The sequence below is a fragment of the Gekko japonicus genome, unplaced genomic scaffold (genome assembly GCF_001447785.1).
Source record: "Gekko japonicus isolate JY-2015 unplaced genomic scaffold, Gekko_japonicus_V1.1 scaffold2647, whole genome shotgun sequence".
In the NCBI taxonomy this organism is placed as follows: domain Eukaryota; kingdom Metazoa; phylum Chordata; class Lepidosauria; order Squamata; family Gekkonidae; genus Gekko; species Gekko japonicus.
In genome coordinates, this window is record NW_015169865.1 from 146,051 (window position 1) to 162,825 (window position 16,775).

The 16,775-nt window shown below is 48.0% G+C and overlaps 1 protein-coding gene across 1 annotated transcript in view; it reads left to right on the plus strand.

Moving 5' to 3' along the window:
• Window positions 1-16,775, plus strand: part of NUP188 (nucleoporin 188kDa) — a 62,281-nt gene that overhangs the window by 23,673 nt on the left and 21,833 nt on the right. Inside the window, exons 17-31 of the mRNA XM_015417422.1 lie at window positions 2,052-2,178; window positions 2,572-2,659; window positions 3,292-3,368; window positions 4,370-4,484; window positions 4,671-4,791; window positions 5,906-5,972; window positions 6,381-6,509; window positions 8,095-8,228; window positions 8,417-8,523; window positions 11,063-11,269; window positions 13,035-13,204; window positions 14,135-14,204; window positions 14,662-14,729; window positions 15,560-15,755; window positions 16,701-16,775. Coding sequence (XP_015272908.1) covers window positions 2,052-2,178; window positions 2,572-2,659; window positions 3,292-3,368; window positions 4,370-4,484; window positions 4,671-4,791; window positions 5,906-5,972; window positions 6,381-6,509; window positions 8,095-8,228; window positions 8,417-8,523; window positions 11,063-11,269; window positions 13,035-13,204; window positions 14,135-14,204; window positions 14,662-14,729; window positions 15,560-15,755; window positions 16,701-16,775 — 1,751 coding nt within the window. The remainder of the gene's footprint in view (window positions 1-2,051; window positions 2,179-2,571; window positions 2,660-3,291; window positions 3,369-4,369; window positions 4,485-4,670; window positions 4,792-5,905; window positions 5,973-6,380; window positions 6,510-8,094; window positions 8,229-8,416; window positions 8,524-11,062; window positions 11,270-13,034; window positions 13,205-14,134; window positions 14,205-14,661; window positions 14,730-15,559; window positions 15,756-16,700) is intronic.

Here is a 16,775-nt window from a genome sequence, read left to right on the forward strand (position 1 = left end):
CCCACGTCTGTACTTTTTCCAGCTCTGCAGTGTCATTTTTGGAGATGTGGTGACCAGAACTGTACACAGTATTCCAAATGTGGTCACACCATAGATCTGTACAGGGGCATTACATTTTTGGCTGTTTTATTCTCGATCCCTTTCCCTGACGTAGACTTTGCCTTTTTCAGCACGGCAGCACATTGGGTTGACACTTCCATTGAGCTGTCCACTACGACCATGAGATCTTTTCCCCTTTTGGTTTCAGCACGTTCAGACCCCATTAGCCTATACCATGGGTAGCCAGACTTGCTTAACATAGGAGCCACATAGAATAAACGTCAGATGTTTGAGAGCCACATGACGTGAACAAAAATTACAGAAATGTTTTTATTGAATAATATGCAAAAACGAGACTGCCAAAAATAAAAGCAAAAGGGATAAAAATAGGTATTGATAATGATATTTATTTGTCCAATGATATTTGTAAGGGGGGGCTTTGAGAATGCATTTCAAGCTAAAGCTGCTTTCTTTCTCTGCTCCCCCCTGCCTCAAGCCTACCGAGGAAGGGGAACACTGGCTGGGGAAGGGAAGACCGATGGGGGAGGCATGCCTCCCCTTCACTTCCCCAGCTGCCCTGCCGGGAGCCACACAATATGTGTGAAAGAGCTGCATGTGGCTCCTGAGCCACAGTTTGGCCACCCCTGGCCTATACTTAGCTGGGATTCCCCCCCCCCCAAATGTGCATCAACTTACACTTATCAACACTGAACTTCATTTGCCACACTGTCACCCACTCACCCAGTTTGTTGAGGTCTTCGTGGAGCTTTTCACAGTCAGCCTTCGTTTTCACCATCCCGAATAAATTTGTGTCACCTGCTAACTTGGCCACTACACCTTTCACCCTAGTTCCAGACCATCCTGTCCTATTATATAAATGTGTAGTCGTTTGGCAACGTTCTGTGCACGGCAAGATCAGTTGGCTGCAGGAACTGCCCATCACAAAGTGTCCCTCGATTGGCTGCGTTCCTTTCCACCATGGCGTCAGTCCCACCCACAGACCTGCCGCCCAGCGTCTCGCCCTCACTCTGCTCGGCTGTCGGCCAGGATGGACGCTCTGGCGGGGAGCCAGGAGGACGGGCCCGCCTGGCCTCCGCACAGCCCGGTCGCTCCCTCCGGGCCCAGTCCTGAGACTGCTGGGAGGCCTCCGGGAGGGGCGGGTGCCGTGGAGCCTCTCTGCCACCGCCCCTTCTTCGCCCCCCCCAACTGCCTTCTAGGCCCTCTTGGAGCCCTCCGGTAGGGCTGGGTGCCGTGGAGCCTCTCCGCCCAACCCCCACAGCTTCTAGGGCTGCTCGGAGGCCTCCAGGAGGGGAGGGTGGTGTGGAGCCTTGCCGACAGTGGCGTGCCCGTCTTCGCCCATCCCCGCCGGCCTGTCTTCGCCCACTCTCGCCTTCTAAGGCTGCTTGGAGGTCTCTGGGAGGAGAGGGTGGCATGGGGTCTCTCCGCCGGTGGCACGCTCACCGCCGCCGCCCCGTCTTCGCCCGCCACCCCCCATGCTTCTATGGCGCGCTGACTGCCGCCAGCCCAGGCACATGCTGCAAGCCGCCGCACTTCCCCCGGCCCTCTGCCAAGTGTTCGTTGTCTGTCTCTTTGCAATGGACCTTGCCACTAGTTTATGAATAAATTAAATAGTACCAGCCCCAATACCGATCCTTTTTGGACCCCACTGCTTGCTTCCTTCCGTTGTGAGGACTGTCCATTGATTCCTACTCTTTGCTTCGTATCATTTAACCAGTTTTTAATCTGTAATCCATAATCGAACCCATCCTCTTATCTCATGACTGCTCAGATTCTTTTGAACTGTAGATGCCAAAGGTTCAGCCTCCGGTCTCAAGCGCTCAAGAGCATATGCTCAGCCTATGAGCTCTGGCACCTGTAATTCTTTCTCTTTCCTCTCATTCTTTGCTGTATGTTATTGGTGAGGTGAGGCCTTCCTTCCTTCCATCCATCTTCCTTGCCTGAGCCTTTTCTTAAGTTGTATGTTTTCATGATAAACTCATTTCCTTTCTCAGATGTAATCCAGCATTGCCAGAGGGTGAAGCCCATCATCGACCTGGTTCACAAGGTCATCAGCACAGATGTGTCGATTGCAGATTGCCTCTTGCCAATCACATCGCGGATCTACATGCTGCTACAAAGGTGAATCAGCGGAGTAACCTTGACAGTTGAAGATTAGGTCAGATTTATCAACAACACACTTGCTTTAAGTATTTTAGGAAACCAAGGGGTAAAATTCTGAAGGAACAGTAGGAATTAATAGTTAGACTATCTGTCTAGGTCTAGGAATTGTGGGCTCACTGAGGTGATCTTGGACCAGTCAATTTTTTTCTTAGCATAATCTGCCTCACAGGGGTGTTGTGAGTGTTAAATGAGTAAGGGAAAAGCTAGTATTGCCTTGCAAAGTTCCTCAGAGGAAGGGCAGAACAAAAAATTAATACAAAATAGGTTCTAGAACGGTACTCAAACCATAGGAATACATTTTGGTATTTTGTACAATTCTTCTCTCTCTCTCTCTCCCACTCTCTTTTCCAGGTTAACTACTGTGATTTCTCCCCCAGTTGATGTCATAGCTTCTTGTGTCAACTGTCTGAGTGTTCTGGCTTCCCGGATGCCTGCAAAGGTGGGGGAATATTGCTTAATTTCACTGTTACTAGAGTGATTTCCTTTGTCAATCAGTCATTTATTACAGCCATAGACCAGCAGAATAAAACATACATGAACAGAGTGGTTATAAAAAGGTAAAGGTTCCCTTGCTCGAAAGCCAGTCGAATCCGACTCTAGGGTTGCGGTGCTCATCTCCGTTTCAAAGCCGAAGAGCCAGCGCTATCCGAAGACATTTCCGTGGTCATGTGGCCGGCATGACTAAACACCGAGGCGCACGGAACGCTGTTACCTTCCCACCAAAGTGGTCCCTATTTATCTACTTGCAATTTCTTGCTTTCGAACTGCTAGGTTGGCAGGAGCTGGAACTAGAGATGGGAGCTCACCATCATGCGGCACCCGGGTCTTGAACTGCTGAACTACTGACCTTCCACAGCCTGCAGTTCAGCGTCTTAACCACTTGAGCCACCGCAGCTCTTCCATTCAAAGTTACATATGAAGAACCACAGGCCTGTGTCACTAAATCGACACTGCCTCCGTAGGCTCTGGCGGCTGCACAGAATCTGGTACTTCCAGCTGAGGCTTCAGATTCAAGGGCTGCAGCCCTGTTTTGTGCAAACATCAGAATGCAGTGCTTGTCTTCCGTTTCAGGTTTGGACTGACCTTCACCACACGGGATTTTTACCATTCGTCGCTAATCCAGTTTCTAGTCTGAGTCACATGATCAGGTAATTTTGACTCTTCTGTAGCGCTTCGCTTTCTTTGTCCGTTGTTGAAATAGAAGTTGGAGATGCTGGACAAAACCTGGGGTGCTGACAAAACTTAAACCTCGATACAAAACTTCAGAATGTTCGAAATGCTTCATGGTTTCTGTAATCCTGACAACGGATCTGTTTCGTGGAGCTGTTCCTGTGGTTGTTCTAATGAATGTTATGTACTCCTTATGTACTTGAGTGCTCTTTCAAAGAGGCACGGTGTGTAGAACTTGGGTAGTTTTCTCTGTCTTGACTTGAAATAGAACTGCATTGTCCTTGTTCATTTTATGAGCTTTCAAGCAGTTTGCACACCCCAGTTGGAATCATGTTAACGTGAAAACCCCATTGGTGCCTATTCAGTTGTCAAAGACAAATCACGGTTCCTGCTCATGCGTTTGCCTTGCTGTGCCCTCCCCCATTATCCCCTTGCACGCACAACAATCAAGATCAAGAATCAAAATGAAAATCTGGAACAGGCAGATTTTAATGGCCTGCTGCTGCTTTATTTGTTTGGGGGGGGGGAGGTATCATGAATGAGTTAAATGCTTCCCAGGTGGAGCTGTACAAATCAAGCCTTTGTCCCTTCTGGCAAAAGAAGACCCTCTTTCCCCCTTCCTCCTCAGTTTCAGTTTGCTGTCTCATTCATAATAGCCTTACACTTTGATTGCTCTGATGAACATAAACAGGACTGTGTCTGTGTCTGATAGCAGGTATCTTGTCCAGATTGATCCTGGTTGATTGGCCTGTGGGTGCCTTTTCCATGCAGAAAAATTGAGAGGAAATTGATCCATCACTATGAAACGCCAACCTCATGAAAATCTGTACGGCTAGTTGTTTTTGCATTTTTGGTGTGTTTTACAGTTCATATTACTGAAGTGTTACGGATACAGAGCGTGGGCCTTTGCTCAAGATTACCTGCTTTTCACACTGTGTGTTATTGGTCTCATGTCACTACCGATTTCTGCTTTCCACAGTGCAGAGGGTATGAATGCGGGAGGCTACGGTAACTTGCTAATGAGCATTGAGCAGCCTCAAGGTGAATATGGCGTGACTGTCTCCTTCCTGAATTTAGTCATGACGCTTGTCCGGGTAAGTGCTTTTGGGGAGAGGGAATGCCATAAGGCTGAAGTGGAGGGAGGGAGGGGATTTTCAGGTGCAGAGTAGTGCTGCAGGCATTTTGCTCCCTGATCCTTGCCACATCAGGGTTTCTGTTGTTGTTCAGTGTGTCGGGGTTTCCTGTTGCAAAATATTATTTGGTCTGGTTGCTTTCTCTAGGGGCAGCTTGGTAGTACCCAAAGCCAGGGGCTAGTGCCTTGCATCGTGTTTGTCTTGAAGGAGATGTTGCCAAACTACCACAAATGGCGCTATAACTCCCATGGAGTGAGAGAACGAATTGGTAAGCAGGGCTTCTCCAAGGGGCCTGAGACTTTGCTGTCACAAACTCTCAACATCTTTCTCTGGTTTATACTTTCCCTCTTAAGTACTTGGGTGGCAGCATGCCTGGCACTGGCACCTCATTAAGTCAAGCTATGGCCCACCATTCAGAGCTATTTAGGGTTGGGCTAAAGCCAGACCTGTTGTTCTGGTAGGACCAGTTCGCCCTCCCCATGGCTCTTCTGGACTCCCATGGAGTGAGAGAACGAATTGGTAAGCAGGGCTTCTCCAAGGGGCCTGAGACTTCGCTGTCACAAACTCTCGCCATCTTTCTCTGGTTTATACTTCCCCTCTTAAGTATTTGGGTGGCAGCATGCCTGGGACTGGCACCTCATTAAGTCAAGCTATGGCCCACCATTCAGAGCGATTTAGGGTTGGGCTAAAGCCCAGACCTGTTGTTCTGGTAGGACCAGTTCGCCCTCCCCATGGCTCTTCTGGTGATCAAGACAGGTGGCAGATTGTGCTTTGCATAAAGGTCCTCGTGGAGCTGAAGAGGCTTGGGGGGGGGTCTAAGGGAGGGGGGACACAGTCCTGCCTGGAATTTCCTCTAAAAGAACAACTTGCCAGGTAAGAGTTTTGGAGGGGAGCCCTGTTGGTCTATAGTAGAAGAGCTGGATTCAAGTCCAGTAGCACCTTAAGAGGCCAACAAGGTTTTTGAGGTATAAGCTTTTGCGAGTCAAACCTCCCTTTGTCAGATATAAGTAGGAATGGAATTATAAGCAGGAATTAATATCGCAGTCAGGAGGGGTGCTGCAGAGGAAGGAGTTGGGATGCAGAGGTACTCGGGGGATGTAATCAGCTTAATTAGAGCAGGGGAGAAATGCTTTGGGGCAGAAGATCAACATCTGTAGTGAGATAAGAATGTTGGGTTCCTGTTCAGCCCTGGGGAGTCTATTGTTGTGAATTGGTGAATGAATTCAAGTTCGGCAGTCTCAGGTTGTAAACCTCCCCTTGAGGCGTCTCCGTTTGAGGACTGCCACTCATAGGTCAGCAGTGGAATGTCCTGGAGGATTAAACTGCCCTCCCCCTGGTTTTTGAGTCCCGTGATTCCTGATGCCTCTTCCCCTGTTTTTCAGGATGCCTTATTCTGCAGTTGATCCATGCTATCCTGAACCTGTGCCCTGAAATGGATCCTCATAGCAGGTACAGTAAGTTTGTAGACTCTCGCTGGCTCACATTATCCAAAGAAGCACAAAGCTTCATGCGTACTTGGTTCCCGAAGGGGAGCTGAGCTTCTGGTCCTCATGGCTATGTGGAAATTGGCCCCCTTTTTGCTCATTGTCTTCAGGAGGGGCCAACTGCCTGTGAGGTGAAGCAAAGCTGCTGGCCCAGCCTCCCTATGGCTTCAAACATGCTCCCCCCTCCTACACCTAACAGGCGGTTGTCTGTCAGGCGCAGCAGCGGTTGCAGGGTGCTTAAAGCCATGAGGAAGCCCGCCCCAGCAGTAACGCCTTAGTGATCCTGCCGTCCCCGTCCCCACAGTGGCTTGGAGCTGGCCACGGAGGCTCTCTGTCCCTGCTCCAAGCTAACATCTGTGTTCTTGACTTGCAGCAGTGCCCCCAGCCTACCGTCCCTTTGCATCTTCAGCCTCGCCAACACGGAAGCAGGACAGGCAGTCATCAACATCATGGGGATTGGTGTGGACACCATTGATATGGTGATGGCCACTCAGTCCAGTAGGTGAGTTGCCTGTTGCTTAGAGGGGGGGGGGGAGATTTAACCGTGACTGGCATCTTGCTGAGGGATGGCATAAGATGGTGGGACTCAGACTACAGTGTTAGCATGATGAAGGTGAACCCACAGGAGGACTTTTCCTTAGTGCCGAACTTGTTTGGCATTCTTGCAGACTTCTCTGTTTTGCTCATAGCAGTGGTCTTTATGTCTTCTTTGTGCTCATGAATGGACCAAAAGCCACATACAGCATAAGAACATAAGAGAAGCTGATGTTGGATCAGGCCAATGGCCCATCCAGTCCAACACTCTGTCTAGAGATGTGAAGGCCCGGAAAAAAACCGGAAAAATTCGGGAAAAAAACGTTTCCCCCCCGTTTTTTCCTGAAGCCTTTTTGGTTTTTTTGGAAAAATTGGAAAAATTGAAAAAAGAAAAGAAAAAAAAATTGATTATGGAACGTTTTATTTTAACATGATGAATACAATGTTTTAAGACAAGGTGTTCAAATATTTTCCAAATCATTTCTAAAAAATACATATGGTATCAGATTGATCTAATTTCTGTGCACTGAGGACAAGCAAGTCCTAGGTTACAAACTGAACTCTCCAATGCAAGAACAAGATGCATTTCTTCCTTTAGGAGGTGCGATTGTCAGAAGAAAATAAAAAAGGTTTCAGTTTTGTTTTTGCATGTGGGTGGGTATTCTGTTTGTAATAATTGTTTGGATACACTATATTTTTAATATGCTAGTTGTGATAATTTCATGCCAAGTAAAAATGTCCATAGTCATATTTTATGTTCCTCAAGTTCCTAAAAAAGATGACTTTCAATCTAGAAAAGACAAAAGAAATGCTAATGTAGCATTTTTTTCAATTTTCCCGAAAATTTCCGTTTTTTTCCGGAAAAACCGGAAAAAACCCCGGGTTTTTTTCCGAGTTTCAAAATTTCCAGAAATTTTACATCTCTAACTCTGTCCCATCCACAAAGATCCGCATGATCTGCCATTGCAAATCATCCCAGTTTCCTTTTCCTTTTTTAAAAGGACTTTGTTTTCGTGGCTGTAGCCTAGTGCTGGGAAACATTTGGGAGTTTTATAAAGGCTCAGGAATCAGTTTGATGAGAGCTGCTGGTAATCAAATCACAGGCTTTTTGCCACCCCTGCATTATTTTGTGGTCCCATTCAGTTGGAAGTGGACGCTGTCTAGCATTCGTGCCATGCTCAGGGATTTGAAGAGGACTAGGAGGAGGAAGTGCCAGGCAAAAGTACACGGGGGGGAGGTGGTGGTCATGTGCTATTGAAGGGGTTGATTGGGCAGGTGAAAGAGGTTTGGGTTATGGGTTCCTGGCCAGGAAGTCAAGGTGGGCACAGGGCGGCTAGGCCAGATGGGCATGCACCCATGCCGCTGTCACTGAAGCACTGTGACCTGGCAACCCTAACAGGGAACAAGAGCAGCGAAAAGTGAGGTGGGTAGAATTTTATATAGCGATCTGAGCTGGGGAGCCAGTTTTTTGGCTGGTTGCATCTCCTAGCATGTCTTGACAAAGGTACCTCACAAATGACCGTTTCTGGTGCTGTTTTTTGCCGACCCCACAGTGATGAGTCGCAGGGGCAGGGGCAGCTGCTGATCCAGACAGTGAAGCTGGCCTTCTCGGTCACCAACAATGTCATCCGGTTGAAACCGCCCTCCAACGTGGTGTCTCCTCTAGAGCATGCCCTGACCCAGCATGGTATGTGTCCTTCTGCTATCCAGCCCCTAGCCCCGGGCTTGATTCTTAAACACAAGCCACCCACGTGTAATTGGCTAGCATAGCTTTTCTGCCAGGGGAAGTAATTTTTTACATCTCTCTCTCTCTCTCTCTCTCTGAGACGCATCAGCTTTCTTTTCTTTGTGTGTTCAACCTTGGCACTTGGCCAGGTGCCCACAGGAACAATCTGATCGCCGTCTTGGCCAAGTACATCTACCACAAGCACGACCCTGCCTTGCCACGCCTCGCCATCCAGCTCCTGAAGCGACTGGCTACGGTAAGGCTGGATTTTGTACCCTCAGAACTTTTGTGTTTTGTCTCATTTCCTGATCACATGAGGGGAAGATCCCATGAGCTCTCTGGCCTCCGCTGGAGGTAGCAGGGGCTCAATTTTCTCTTCCAGAGGTTCTCCCTAGAATATCATCCAGCTCTCATTGACCTAGTTAGGTTGGCAGCCTGTTCGTCTATTCTGAAGGTGCTGACTTTGGTCTAGGTCGGACCTTGGTATTTGAAAGTGGTACTTTCTTGTTTAAAGGGGGGGGCGCATCTCTCATATGTAAGTTGTTTTTAATAAAGCATTTCTGTCGCACTTTTCCTTGTGGCTCAAGGCAGCTTGCAATAACAGTTAAGAACATTTTTAGTCAAAACCAAAAATCATTGCAAATCCCCAATCCCCACCCCCAATAAAAGGTGCCTGCCATTTGGACCCCCTTGAAGGTTCTGGCAAACAAGCAGGCCTTGCAGCGCCTCCTGAAGATCTCCAGGGAGGGGGCCTGCTCTCCTCTTCAGGGAACCCGTTCCACATAGAGCCAGAGCCATGATGGAAAAGACCCGGTTGATGCCTGATGGGCCACCCTCAGTGGTGGGATCGCCTAGAGATGGCTGCCTGATGACCACAGGGGCATACGGAGTCCTTCGTAGGTTGCACCAATTCCCGCCTCAAGACTTGGGAGAGCCTTTCAGAAAGGTGCCCAGTACTCAGTACTGTCATTAAAAAGCTCTTGTTAAGTGACTGTCTGCTCCATATAACCCCACCCAGAAGCTGCAGTCTTCTTCGTCTCAGTCTTTTCTTTGTGTCCCTCACCTTGGGTTGCATCCAGATTAACTTTTCCACTCACATAAAGGCGCTTCTAACAGTGAAGCAGGACACACACACACACACACACCCGATATCCCCCAAATGCTGCTCCTGGGAGACAGGACCCTCCGGAACAGCTTGAGACTGCGGGTCTGCAACAGGAAGAGGGAACTGATAGAAATTACTCCACTGTTAGTGGACAACTTAGTCTATATCCAGCCCATTCAGAGGTGAGGTGGGTGGCTCCAGCGGGTGGGCCTTTTTTTCAGTGACTGCCAGCTAGGAAAGGAGACATACCAGTTAACCGCTAAGGATTTGGTGCTACCACTTTGAGGGATTCTCCAATCTCATAGCCGTGGTGGATGGCGTGGTCCAGACTATTCTATACTGTGACTTCTTCTATTTGTATGTTATGAAAGTACTCAAAGGAAAGAAGCTCAGTTTGCCAGCCAAAACCCAGTCATCAGCGTCTGTCATCCTGGATGCTTAGAACAATCCTGACCACAAGCAAAAGGTGAAGGTGTTTGAGACAGGAAGTCCCCAAACCTTTTCTCGCGGAGGGTCATCGGTGGGCTCTGTAGGACCAGAGGACAGCCAGCTGACTTCTGTTTGATGCATCTTTGCCCTCTATCTTTCTTTATTACTATGTATAAACGGGGCTATTTTTGGGCAGGAACACACAGGAACAGAGGTCTGGCTGGCTTCAGACTTGGCCACGCCCACTACACCGAAAACCTCTGCGTGCGCGGCTACAGAGGGAAGGCCTGGAGAGCGCCCTCCCCCTGGTGACGCCGAGGTGGGTGGGCGAGGGGGCCCCCCTGGAAGGATCGGCGAGGCATTTAAATGCCTCCCTGTGCCTTCCCCAGCCTGTCCAAGGGCCGGCTTGCCCAGGCTCCCCGCAGCCCCGGGCAAGCCAAGGGAAGGCAGTTTAAACTGCCTCCCCTCCCCTCCAAGGGCTGGCTTTGCCGCCCCCCCCCCCTACTGCGGGGGGCCCAGGCAAGCCAAGGGAAGGCATGGGGTGTGGCCTAATATGCTAATGAGTTTCTATAGTTGGGTGTGGCCTATTATGCTAATGAGTTCCTGCTGGGCCCTGTGTATAAAGATTTTTTACGTAAAGAAACTTAATACTGTGTACAACTTTTTTAAAAATAGGGTGGCTATTTCTCAAATCAAATATGCTATCAAGTGTTGTATAGCCTCTGTAACTCCATCTTGGTTTTTTGCTAGTGCCTGACCTCTAGTTTTGTTAGGGAGGATGGCTGGCAGGCTGCTCCCAAGATAATATTCTCTCTGTTTTCATTAGTACGTTCCCAAATTCTTCTCAGCTACTAGGTGCCAGGTGCAAGATACGGCCTGGCTCCTCTCAGCGTTTAGGGATGTTGCTTTGATGACAATATTCTTTACTTGTAGCCAGCAATTAGGATATAAGAGGCTTAGCTTTAGCTATGTATCTTGTCTTGGATTCTGGCTAGCCTCACCGTGTGTTTGTGTTCAAGGCCCAGTGAATGGAAGCTTAGCCTGCTATTTCTGTAAGTTTGCTGATTTGTTAAAATCTCCTTGTAAGCAAACCTGCATCTTGTGTATCATTTTCTTGGGATAGCCGTTGGCCAGGGTGCCAAACAAGTGTTGGTATTGGTGTTAAGCATGTTCCGTGATTTAGGGTTTAAAAGTAATCATTTCATTAAAAGAGAGGCATGATCATAAATGGTGGCTATAGGCTGTCTTTCCTTGTTTCCAGGTTGCTCCGATGTCTGTCTACGCCTGCCTTGGCAATGATGCTGCTGCCATTCGGGATGCCTTTCTGACACGTCTCCAGAGCAAAATTGAGGACATGCGCATTAAAGTCATGATCCTGGAGTTCCTGACAGTTGCTGTAGAAACGCAGCCAGGGCTCATTGAACTGTTCCTCAACTTGGAGGTGAAAGATGGAAGTGATGGGTCAAAGGTAAACTCCCATATGGGTACATCCTGTTTCATTAAAAACCATTTATATATTGGTAGTACCGTGTTTCCCCGAAAGTAAGACATCCCCCCAAAATAAGACCTCCCCGAAAATAAGGCCCCCCGGAGCAGACAGGAAGTGCGAGGTCTCTTTTAATCAAAGAGCCTGCGCCACCGCCAGGACAAGCTGCCGCCTGCTGCTCGCTCTGCCCTGACGGAGTGTACCGTATTCTTCTTAATAAGACATCCCCTGAAAATAAGACCTAGTGCATCTTTGGGAGCAAAAATTAATATAAGACACTGTCTTATTTTCGGGGAAACACGGTATTAATAATGACAATGGATGTAACAATGTAGTATAAAGAACACAAAACAGATTAAACTATGAATTTGGGAAAAGATTAAAAAATTCTGGGATGTTTTGATTTTGGGAAAAAAATCTGCTGCTGGATCTAAATTATTGATAAGCCACTTAACACAACCACTTTCATAAATAGATGGCAGCCGTGTTTTTTTTTTAACTCATTGGAAAACCTAGGCAGCAAATCCACAAAAGGTGTTTGAAACACTGTTCCATCCTGGTTTATTAAGTAGTCAGATCCAGAGTATTGTCAATATTTTACTGGCATGCCAACACGCCTGCTGCCCAGCGTTTCTGCCCATGTGGAGGCTCAGTGCCAGAGGACCTGTGCCACTACCTGTTATTTTGCCCACTCTATCAGTCTCCTAGGAAGAAATTTCTAGGCCCAATTTTGGCCACCCTAGGCACCAGAACAGAAACAGAAAAGATTCCAGTTCTACTAGCAGACGTAGAGGCCCTGGCTGCAGAGAAAATTCGGGAGAAAATAGTAGCAGCACCATAGCTCGATTACTAACGGAGACCAGGATGGAAGAGTTGGAACTGTTAAGATGTCTTATTGTGTATTAAATTGGCTTTTTATTTTTCTGGCTTTAATAGTTTATATCTTATTCTGTCATTGTAATGGCCTATGGCTAAAGGCAATAAAAACTGAACCTGAACCACTTGGCACGTGGTGTTTGTCCTGACCTGGATAGCCCAGGCTAGCCTGATCTCATCAGACCTCAAAGCTGGCCCAGATCTCAGAAGCTGGCCCTGCAGTGTTTTGGCTGCACCATTCCGAACCACTTGTAGCTTGTGAACACTCTTCAAGGGGAACGCCACGTAGAGTGCATTGCAATAGTCTGATCTAGATGTTACCAGGGCACATGCCACAGAAGGCTAAAGCTGGTGAAAGGTGTTCCTGGCCAATGCCATCACCTGGTTTTCTAACAGGAGTACATTCCTCTGGAAGTGCTTCATGCTGCCATTTGGGTTGAGATGTGTTAATTTTTCTTCTTCTTGTTTTATAATTTCCTTGAAATGTGCATAAAAAAACACACCGCACACAGACAAGTGTATAGAACATACAAAAACCACACCACGAACCAAGTTTTTCCTCTTTTGTTTACTGGTGGCTGTCCGTTGGAACAGGCGGACTCTGGGCATACTTACGAAGGGTGCAAAACTTTTGCAAGCCTTGATTTTGTAAGAACTGGGACTGGAAGCCCCTCAAGCCGGCCCCTTCCTCCTTTAGCAGGACAAAACCTGGCACATGGAAGGTTGACTCTGCATACCTGCCTATGTTTGATCAGAAGGACGTTGCTTTAGGGGCACATCACTTCTTGGCTGTAACCCTGAATCCCTGCCGTTGCCTCACATTTTTCATCCTGAAGTTTGTTGCTTCAATTTCCACTCCCTTCTGCTTTAGGAATTCAGCTTAGGGGAGTGGAGCTGCCTTCATGTGGTCTTGGAGCTGATAGACTCCAAGCAGCAGGAGCGGTACTGGTGCCCCCCACTTCTGCACCGAGCAGCGATTGCCTTCCTCCATGCCCTGTGGCAGGACCGTCGCGATAGCGCCATGTTAGTCCTGCGGACCAAGTGAGTGGCTGCTTTTCCGGTCTGTTGTTGCCCTTGGTGGGGTGTGTGTGTATGTGGGGGGGGGGGGGGAGTACTTTTCAGCTTCTGGTCTTCTGAAGCTGTACCCCTGTGCCTGCTGCTGGTTTAAACGATAAACACTATAAACAAAATTACACCGAAAACAGACCATTAAATACTTTCTAACCTGAATTATACAATACAATAACTTTTATCACATATCATGTGGCAGCATTTAATGTTGTTTCTTCAAACAATGCTGTTTCTTTTAACGATAAACACTATAAAGAAAATTACACCGAAAACAGACTTTCCTTCTTCTGATTTGGAGAAGAAGATCTCTTCTAAGTTGCTTGCATCCTTTAGGCAAGTAAGTACGTATGGAAAAGTGAGTATGTATGGATGAAACAGGGAATAGTTCCAAAGACTGATATAGACCGATGGTGGAAGTATTGCTGCTGTTTTGTGTATCAGTCTTTGGAGCCATTCCCTGTTTCTTTAAACGAGGCATGTGGTGGTCTGCTGGACTGGCACAGACTCTGAGAACAAGGTGGGTATAGGTGTGAACTCTCACAGTCGAACTGGTGTTTTTATGACTTTTCTCCTTGGGAGGAGGAAGACCCCCCCCCCGGAGAGGATGGCTCAGACTTCGGAGGCCAGGTTAAACGGTTAGGAAATGAATCTTCTGTACTCCAAAGGAGGGGGCCTGCTCCTCACAGTTCCCAGCCTGACTTGGACCAGTGAGCAGGTTTCCCCCCAGACTGTCAGTTTGATTGGGAAGGTGCGGGCGAGGATCTCCGGGCTTCCTCCTCCACAGTCCCGGGGCAGAACATGAGCAGAACCGCCCGGATACCCACTGCCTTTGCCCCAAGATCCAGGTCTCCAGAGAGAAGACAGCAACCACAGTTTCATGTTTGTGTGTTGCCCTTGCAGGCCAAAGTTTTGGGAGAACCTAACCAACCCGCTCTTTGGAACCCTGCCTCCCCCCTCTGAAACATCTGAGGTAAGGAGTGCCCCTAGAAAGCAAAGCTGTGTGTTTGTGTGTTTCTTACTGCTGAGAAGAAAGGATTCACCATTTGTCGTTTAAAGATACTCTCTCCATTTGGGGCACTGAGGTTGCCAGTCCTGTGTTAAAGATTGCATCATCTTTCTTTCTCGTTATTTAGGATTTATTGCAGGTATTTAAAGTTGTATCTTCCCCCCCCCCCCCCCCGCGGTACATTTGGAAGTTCAGGGTAGCTTTTCCAAGCACTTTGTGGTGTGACCTGCGATGTGCAGATTCCTGTGACCCCATTCATGCATTCCTGATGTGTGCTCGATAAGAGGGCATAAACTTTTCTGAACACTTTTGGTTTTGTTCCTCAGTTTAATTTGCGCATGACAGAGATTGGAGATGCCAGGTATGATCTGACCCCAAAAGCAACTCAGTTGATCATTTTTGTCTCTCTCTCTCTCTCTAGCTCAGTGTCTTGGATACCTGTGCCTTGATCATGAAAATAATTTGCCTGGAGATCTACTATGTGGTCAAGTAAATATCATTTGGAGTGCTTTCCTTCAGACTAGAGGTAGAGCAGTGCATTGGTCTACGATGGCTGAAGTGTTTCACACACATTATCTTGTAATTGTTACAACAGCCCTGTAAGATAGGCCAGTATTATGGAGAGATTGCTGAGAGAGTGGTTTCCTGCATGGATTTATGACAGAGGTGAGATTGAACTGGAGTCTTCCTGATGACAGCCTGTTCTGTCTGCCACTACACTACCCTAGAGCAAGAAGGGAGAAAGACAGACACTGTGTTGTGCATGCTGATAAATTCTTGAAGTAGCACTACCCTCTACTCCTCTAGTGGTATACGTTTTCCCTCCAAATCCCCTGTTAGCCAATCACAGAGCCCAGAGGGTACCTGAGAAATGTAAGCCCTGATAGCTACTCCAGTACAGGCTTTCCTGGAGCCACTAGGCCTCCCTACAGCCTGTAGGCCGCACCACTATAGGCCCAGGATCATGACAGGCTTAATGGAAAAAAGTTTCTAAGGCTGAGCAAGAGACATCAGGATATGCTGACAGCTCAATTCAGTTGCTGAGGATGTTTAAATAAATGGAGTTTTAAATAGGAGGGTCTGCTTGGGAAATGCTTCCCCCCGCAGCCAGGGTGACCACCCTGAGAAGTGCTGCAAGCTGTCTCGCAGGCTCCTTGCTCCACAGAATAGCAGAGAGAGGCCAAGAGAAATGCAGCATGGCTTAGAGCTCAAACAACGGGGACTCCTCATCCAGTTGTGTGTGGCTTTAGCAAGCATGGCCTGGCTGCCTCTGGAGAGAGAAGGGCAGTGAGAAAGAGATGCGTCTCCCCTCCTTCCAGGGGTTCTCTGGACCAGTCGCTGAAGGACACGCTGAAGAAGTTTTCCACAGAGAAGCGCTTTGCTTACTGGTCAGGCTACGTGAAGGCCCTGGCATTCCACATGGCGGAGACCGAGGGCAACAGCTGTGCCTCCATGGCGGAGTACCAGATGCTGATCTCGGCATGGCGGATGATGCTGATAATTTCCACCAGTCACGTAAGGACTCTTGCGTCTCTCATGGTCTGTCCTAAAAAAAAGTCAAGAAGCCCTTTGTGGCTTACACAATGCAGCTGGGGGTGAAGCTGTATTTTAGCAGGCATGTGTCAGGCGCCTTAGTCAGGGCACGCCACACAAGGCTTCTTTAGAAGATAAGTGTTTATTGGTAGTCCAGTACTAAAGAACTCGTATACAGCTTGTGTCAGGAATGGCCTGTAGTATGATGGCCTCTGACTTATAGTATAATCAAACTCCCCCCCCCCCCATAAGCTGACGCCAATGGCTATATTTTGCGCGCGAGGGCTGAAGCAAGCAAGCGAGCAGCCAAAGCGCAGAAACCGTTAGCTTTCCCAGCCGAGTTAATTGCAGCTGGAAACAATAACAAGGTCAAACTAGAGATAGCGCACAGAAGCTGGACAGGGATGAGCTGGGAACGAGAAAGCGGTGCACCCCTCCACGTTCGAGATCTATGACAGGGCTACCTGACAGCATGGCTCAATCCGGTGGTCGTTCCCATATTTGAGTGCACAGGGAAATCTGTTCTGTGAACATGTAATACAAGTGACTTGATCTTCAGTGAACTTGTGAACCGCAACACTCAGATCCAGCCATAAGAAGGAAGAGTGGTATGGAAGACGGCAGAATTAAAAGACTGGGAGGTGGGTGAAGATAGTCCTCAGGAAAGGAAAGAAGGGACCTTATAGTTCCTGGTAAATCTGCCTAGTTTGATTCTGGTTCTTTAATAAAAACTGTCAACCACAAGGACTTGAGGAAGATTTTTTAAAATGAAAGCTCGGGGTCTGGGGGAGGAAAATGCTCAGTAGATCCTGCGCTGGAAGACCAGATTCTCCAGTGATCTTGTTAGACACACCCACAAGCTTGGCTCTGAACTATTTCTGGATTTGATGACTGCCTACAAAAGACTCTTTCTTTTGGTCTCCCCAGGCTGACATAATGCACTTGAATGACTCCGACATCCAGCAGCTGTTTCTGGAGGTGCTGAGTGGAACCAAGGCCTTG